The sequence below is a fragment of the Pongo pygmaeus genome, chromosome 10 (assembly GCF_028885625.2).
Source record: "Pongo pygmaeus isolate AG05252 chromosome 10, NHGRI_mPonPyg2-v2.0_pri, whole genome shotgun sequence".
NCBI classification, from domain to species: domain Eukaryota; kingdom Metazoa; phylum Chordata; class Mammalia; order Primates; family Hominidae; genus Pongo; species Pongo pygmaeus.
The window spans coordinates 51,613,063-51,620,287 of NC_072383.2; the positions used below are offsets into that span (position 1 = coordinate 51,613,063).

At 53.8% G+C, this 7,225-nt stretch overlaps 1 protein-coding gene across 1 annotated transcript; it reads left to right on the plus strand.

Annotated features, from left to right (window-relative positions):
• The first annotated feature begins 1,331 nt into the window (after positions 1–1,331).
• On the plus strand, positions 1,332–5,358 carry HOXC12 (homeobox C12). The gene is made up of 2 exons (XM_054442384.1): positions 1,332–1,962; positions 2,743–5,358. The coding sequence occupies exons 1-2, from the start codon at positions 1,359–1,361 to the stop codon at positions 2,979–2,981; spliced, it is 843 nt and encodes a 280-aa protein (XP_054298359.1). The 5' UTR covers positions 1,332–1,358; the 3' UTR covers positions 2,982–5,358.
• The last annotated feature ends 1,867 nt before the right edge of the window (positions 5,359–7,225 follow it).

Consider the following 7,225-nt stretch of genomic DNA (forward strand, 5'->3'; position numbering starts at 1 on the left):
TAATCACATGGAAATTCGAGTGTTTTCTCTATTAGACCCCAAAAGGATACATCTGGTTTGGGGGAGTTTTGTTTTGTCTTTCTTTTTAATCCGCTTGGCTGTGTTTTGTGGACCTAGTTGAGATTGGATTGTGGTTTTGCAGATGTTGATTATCTCACCAATGGCCAGCATTGCTTCTCGGCCTTCTCTGGAGGGAGCTTCTGAGTTTGCACCATAAATATAATTTCACCCCCCAATAAGATAATTCTTCAAGGATTTTTTCCCTCAATCCTAGTCCCTTCAGGAGGCAACCTACTGTGGGCCTCTGCACTGCTATCTGGTGGTCTCAGGGGCAGGCTGGGCCGGTTCTGGGGTGCAGGTGTCTCCTCCGCAGTGAGAATTAGGCCCCTCTCAGACAAGTCAAGCCCTGTTAGGGGTCCAAAGCTTCCCGCTGCAAAGACTCCAGGAGGCCCCCAGAAGCTCCTCAGTCCCCCGGAAATGACAGCAGAAGAGTAGTTCGAGCCCCCAGATTTTCAGGAGCAGGCAGGCAGTGCCATGCGGAGCCAGGCACCTCCTTTTGCTGCATTCTCTACCTCCCTTCCTCATCCTTCCTCTAGCTGTGTGTGGAGGTGTGAGGCTGGGTGGCTCCCGGCTCCAGAGGAAAACACGGCATTATCAATTATCCTTGAGTATTGGGGAAGAGGACTCCAAATGTCTCTCCAAATTCCTGAGGATAAAGAGCTGATAAAGAAGCATGCAGCAGGAGCTGGGGCGGGGAGAGATAACGGCAGGGAAAACTGTCCTTACCCCCACTTCGCCTCTACTGTAAATACACCCCAAGCCAAAGGGCTCATCCGTCTCCTTAAACAGCCAGTAAACTTTATATGACACAATATCTAATAGTAATTTATTGGAGAGATATTGTAAATTCCAACGGTTTTAGTTAATAAAGAAGCTAATTAAAGAGGGACGGGCTGTGCTTGGCCAGCTGTTGGCGATAAGATAATATATGGGGGGGGGGGTGCAGGTTATAGGGGTGTATATATGCGGGCATTTTTTGGTGTGTGTTTTTTCCCTCTTGCCCCGTGTTGGGCAATGGCTTTACTCTCTGTGTTAGGTTATATACATTTTTTAAAAAAATCAATTCAGCAAATAAACCTGCCCCCGCCCTTTGTTCCCCCACTCACCCCCAGGATTGGGGAAGGGGGAAGTTGGAGTTGGTGCGGGATGGTGGGGGGGTGGGGATCGGTTGTCCCCACCCCTCCCCCTGGCGGCGGTGCCCACGTGAGTGGGGTGACCAATGGGTGGCCGGTGCAGGTTTAACTATGTTTAATGTCAGATAGCAATAAAGTAGAAGCTGCCGGTCGGGCCCCGCGGAAATGGGCGAGCATAATCTCCTGAATCCCGGGTTTGTGGGGCCGCTGGTAAACATCCACACGGGAGACACCTTCTACTTCCCCAACTTCCGCGCGTCTGGGGCGCAGCTTCCCGGGCTGCCTTCGCTGTCCTACCCACGCCGCGACAACGTGTGCTCCCTGCCCTGGCCGTCGGCGGAGCCGTGCAATGGCTACCCGCAGCCCTACCTCGGCAGCCCAGTGTCTCTCAACCCTCCCTTCGGCCGCACGTGCGAGCTGGCGCGCGTGGAGGACAGCAAGGGTTACTACCGCGAGCCGTGCGCCGAGGGTGGCGGCGGGGGCCTGAAGCGTGAGGAGCGCGGGCGCGACCCGGGAGCCGGGCCCGGGGCAGCGCTGCTCCCGCTGGAGCCGTCGGGGCCGCCTGCGCTCGGCTTCAAGTACGACTACGCGGCGGGCGGCGGCGGTGGCGACGGCGGCGCAGGACCTCCGCACGACCCGCCCTCCTGCCAGTCGCTGGAATCCGACTCCAGTTCGTCCCTGCTCAACGAAGGCAACAAGGGCGCGGGCGCAGGCGAGCCCGGCAGCTTGGTATCGCCGTTGAACCCCGGCGGCGGGCTCTCAGCCAGCGGTAAGCCACTCACGCGGCGGATTCAAACCCGACATCTTACCAGGGCGGGCAGAACAGGACTGAGCTAGGGACGCCCAGGGTGACAGAATGTGTGGCGAGGAAGAGCTTCTTTTAAAATGAAGTGCGGGTGGAGGGGAGCCTATAAACATGTAAATATCCCCATAAAAGAACTGGAGAGTGTTCCTTTTTCGTCCGCCTGCGGCTGGAGGCGGCAGGGATTCCGGAGTTGGGGGATCCTGACGGGGACTCCCCAGGCCTGGGGGTGAGGAGGTGGGGACAGAAAGCCCGGCCCTAGTTCTCCCAGGCGCCTCTCCCTCCACCTTTCCACAGACCCCATTACTTACATTTCGAAAGAAATTCCAGTGTATGCGTTTACTCTGCCATTCGCCCATGTCTGTTCTAACTGATCCGGGATCCAGTCCTGAAGGATGTGAGAGGAAGGGACCAGGAAATAGGGAAGAAGAAAATTGGGGAGAGATGTGGGGAGAAAGGAGGGGACAGGGACTTAGAAGGGTCATGAATACTGCAGCAGGAGGTAGGGTTGAGGAGGTAAGAGCAAAGAATGAAAGGAAAAAAAGAGTAAAGAAGGTGGGAGAGTTGGTGGGGATGGGGGTCTGGGTAGAAAAGGCGATTCAGATGACTGGCGGCAAGGAGAAGGGAGAGAAAGGGCCTGGAGTCCAGCCGTGAGGCCAAGGTGAAAGGGTCTGGGGAAGGGCCAAGGGCACTGGACTGGTCACCCTTTGATCCTTTGGCCAACCCCTGCCATTCATCTCCACCCAGGCGCGCCCTGGTACCCGATCCACAGCCGCTCTCGGAAGAAGCGCAAGCCCTATTCGAAGTTGCAACTGGCAGAGCTGGAGGGCGAGTTTCTGGTCAACGAGTTCATCACACGCCAGCGCCGGAGGGAACTCTCAGACCGCTTGAATCTTAGTGACCAGCAGGTCAAGATCTGGTTTCAGAACCGGAGAATGAAAAAGAAAAGACTTCTGTTGAGGGAGCAAGCTCTCTCCTTCTTTTAAGGGGCAGGACACGGGCGCCAGCCCCAGACTGAGCCTGTCCCTGACAGAGAGCAAAAGAGGGCACCGCCTAGAACACAGTCCCCGCTTAGAATGCCAGGCGTCTCTGGCAGGCCCTCCCTGGACATCCTCTTGTCTGTTTTGTTCGTGGTTCCCTCCCATACACACCCAAAACACCCTGCCAGGTCCCAAAGAGAAGGGAAGAAACCTAGCCAGGGAGAGTGGAAGCCGGCAGCTGCCCTCGGTTGGCAGGGACAGGAAGGCTGAGGTGCTGCTGGCTGGTTTATTTGAGGCGGGACTGGGGCGCTGCATCTCCGCTGAGGATCTGGAGAAGCAGCGGCCCAGATGTCCCCTTCCTCTACTTGCCTTCCATAGTCTTAATTCTTTTTGCCGGCAGGAGCAGAGAGCAGGGCCAGTGGAACCAAGGCGCCTCGACCTCACAGTTCCTGGGGTTAAAAGAGGCTGGGAAGAGAGAGGAGGGTGGAGGGTCAGTGGAGACAGCTGAGGGGGTCAGGTGGCTCTGGTAGGGCTGGAGGAAGTGGGGAACCAAGGAGGAAGTGTGGTTTGTGAGAAAATGATCAGCAAGAACCAGAGTCTGCTTGGGTCTGGGTCCCCCAGGACACCCAGTGGGCAGAAGCTTGGGCATTTGGCTGGCCAGGCTGTGGACAAGGACTATCAGCCTCATGTTCCCTCTAGGACCAGAACAGTGTCCTGGTCCCCAGCCCTCTCCTGAGCTCCCTGCCTGCACCGGGTGAAAGTCTGTTCACAGGTGTGCTGCCATCCACTCCTCCGTCGCCTGCGGTGGCTGCGGGCCTGATGCAGCAAGCAGGGACCTGAGAACCCGGCGGACACAGCCTCAGGTTCAGTAGCCACCCCAGAGGTCCCCAGCTGGCTCTCCAGAAAGAAAGTGCAAGAGGCTGTAGATGGGGCTATGGAGCACCACACTGATTGGCCGGGAGAGTTTCTGGCAGCCACAGCCGAGGCCTCTGATTCTCCCTTCCCCGCTGGCGTTCATGGTCACGGCCGGCCAGAGGCTGGACCAGCGTAATTTACGAGGCGGGAAAAGAATTCACCCTTAAAGGGGCTACCAGCCATTGAGGCCCCACTCAGCCCCAGTTTCCCAGGCTGGTGACAATGAAGGAGGGGGCGCTGCAGCCCCCCACCCAACTCCCTTCTCTCTTCCCCGCCCGCCCCCCAACATTGTCCTTTGTCTTCAGAAGGGCTGCCTCCACCTCCTGGCCTGCAAACCTCCACAGCCTAGCACATGGACCAGAGCAGAGGGAGGGGCACAGCCCTAGAACCCATTGGAGGTCTGAGAATGGCTTCTGTGAGTGGGAAGGCCTTTCATCCAGACTCCTTCAGACCCCAGCCCCAGCCCAGTAGATGCTGGGCTGGCTTGGAAGAGAGGAGCAGTGAGAGAACCATCAACCTTTCTGCACTTCATTTTTATCCTTCTCCCCAAGAGTCCCCCAGCCTCCCATCTGCTGTCTGGCCCTTTCCAGGAGCAAGAGGGGTGAGAAGCAGGCCACTGATGGGAGTTAACTGCAGCCTGGACAGTGTGAAACTGGCCTGCTGGCTTGGAGTGTTTCCCATATGGGGAGAGTCTCCCCTAACAAACTCTCCAAGGGCAATCCACCGAGCTTTTTACTCTCCCACCAGCACACAGCTTCTGTACAGGCAGAGGCAAAGGCAAACACATACACACAGCTGAGCCTAGCACAGCACTGGGCCCACCCCACTCTCCCTAGTGCACTTGCAAGCAGGCAGCCTCATAATCCCCACATGGCCCAGCAGAGTGGAGATACAATCACATGCCTCCATCCCCTGCTGGGTATCTGACACCTGACAATTCCCCATCCACACATACTTGTTTCACCCATGTACAAGTTCCCCCAAATTACCACCATTCCAGCTGTCTGCAGTCTCCTGTGGGCTTCCCCTGGGCATGAAGCACTCCCCACCTTGCCTGGTCACCCACTGTACCCCCTTTATGCAGCCCTTCCTGTGACCTCTGGGCTCTAGGGTGCTGGATTTGAGCTCTACCACTCCAAACTAACCTGATTCCCAATCTAATAATGAAGAGAGACCAGAACACTCTAAAAGGAGTGAGGGGACAAAGATATGCAATATTCTCTTTCGATTTGCTTTAAACTTGACTTCTGTGAGCTTCTCTGTCAATCTGTGTCTTGTTCTCTGTGTCTGTTGCTGGTACCTAATGTAGTCCCTGTGGATAGTTGCCCTTCCCCTAGCTGCCTCCCCAGCTCTCTGTAGTGTAATTCTCCTATTCAAACGTCTGTCTTTAGCATGTTTTCCCTTTATATAGTCCTTGTACAGAGTTGCTTCATCATATTAATATTGATAATAATAATTAAAACGTGAATTATGATTATGTGATTTTTTGAAAACAAAAGTTCTACCCCAAAATAATGGGAGTCCCAGCCTCCTAGATGTTTTCTACTTTATTTTCTCTAGCTCAGGTGAATAATAAAAATAATAAATGTATAATAATAATAAAGGAAGAGTGGTTGCAGGGGCAACAAAAATACATAAGCAACCAAGATCTGTTGATGAGCTACCATCTCCAGTCCCAAGCAATTATAGCAGAGAAAAAATCGGGGGGTGGTAGACTTGGGGGAGGAGAGGGAGCTTTGAGAAGTCATGGGGCCGTGAAAATAATGTAGACAGCCTAAAGGAGGTTGAAACCAGCTTCAGAAAAGGAGGTCTGTGCTTCAGGAACTTGACAAATAGAAGCCGGGATAGGGGCACTGGTGATCTGAGCTGGATACTGGGGCAGTAAGAGTAACCCATAATCCAGGGGCTGAGATGGAGCGGGGTTGGTGGGCCTAGAGCTTCAACCGTGTGGTCTTAATCCTATGGCTTCACTCTGAGATGATGCTTGTGTATTGCAAGACGTTGAGAGGGGGCTGAAGACCCCTTGGAACTGGCAAAATAGGCTCCACCTTCTGAAGCCAGTGACTCCCTCTAGGCCATGCCAGAGGTAAGCCCAGGCCCAGGCCAGTGGTAGAGTCCAGATGTGCCCATGAACCCTCTGCACCTCCACCTACCCCTTCCTTCAGTAAGAAATGCCCTCTCTTACCGTTTTGCCTCTTCCCTCCCCTCTCTCCAGTTACCTTTTCTAACTGTAAAGTTCCTATCAAAGGAGTCTCTTCCAAATTCCTCTTCCACCCTCCTGAGCCTGTACCAGAATCCTAGGGGCCCCCAAAAAGTCCAGCCTCTGAGCCACACCTCCTGCTCTGAAATCTCTTTCTCTCTTTCCTTCCCTTTCTTTCTTCCTATAATTAGAGAAACTAGTGAATTTAGATCAAATACCATTCTCTTTTTTACCCCTAATCCCCAGTTGCTTTGCGAAGCTGAGGAGTACGGACAGGAAGGAGACCCAAAGCCTTAGGGTGCTCATATAAATGCCCCATAGAGTGCAGCATCGACCGAAGACGGGCAGCTTGGGCAGCCATGAGCTGGGGGAGGGGCCTGGTGTTTGAGCCTGGGTCTGAATAGAGGAAGGTAGGAGGAGTCAGAATCCCAGGAAATCCAGGCAAAAGAATATCTGACTCTTATGACGTGTCTACACAGGAAGGATCAACAATAGGGACATCTCTGGCAAAAGAAAAAGGAGGATTTAGGAAGGCCGCAAATAAGTGGCCTTTAATTTATTCTCAGAGATACTCCCAATTTGAGAGAGAAGGCACCTAGTTGGGTGGTGTCTCTGCAGGTCCAGAGACTCAACGCAAACACTGGGGATGTTGCCAGAGAAGGATGTTGCCTCCTTCCTATGACTGAAAAACAAATCGTTGGGTCTCCCGGCCAAAGAGGAGGTCACGGTTGGAACCGCGATCCCAATACTTAGGTCGCAGCTGAGCTCTCCATCTGGGTGAGGATTTCCTCTATGTTGCAACTATTTGTCCAGTTTAAGCCCCCAAACTACAATGTACTCCACTAACTTTAAGACAAAGCACTCAGTGTCTCTCGCCGGGTTTTGAGGAGCAAGAAAAGGGAAGAAATATCCAGATAATTTAGGTAGACAATAATTCTGCTGTTGTGCGCGTATAAACTTATATCGCCCGAGTGAGTTCTGTATTTGGACCTGGTTATTGTTGCAGTTATTCTGCTCCACTCCGACGTGCACAGACGAAACTGAGTATTTAAAGCCACTAAGCCGCTGTCGAGCTGGCAGGTGATGGGTCTGGCCGTCTGGGTTCTGTGGATGCTACTGTTGCCGGAAATCCGGC

Excerpts from the sequence above, each read along its gene's own strand:
- HOXC12 (XM_054442384.1), top strand. The coding sequence starts at position 1,359 with ATGGGCGAGCATAATCTCCTGAATCCCGGGTTTGTGGGGCCGCTGGTA. Across the intron at positions 1,963-2,742 it reads CGGCGGGCTCTCAGCCAGCG|GCGCGCCCTGGTACCCGATC; the intron begins GTAAGCCACTCA and ends ATCTCCACCCAG.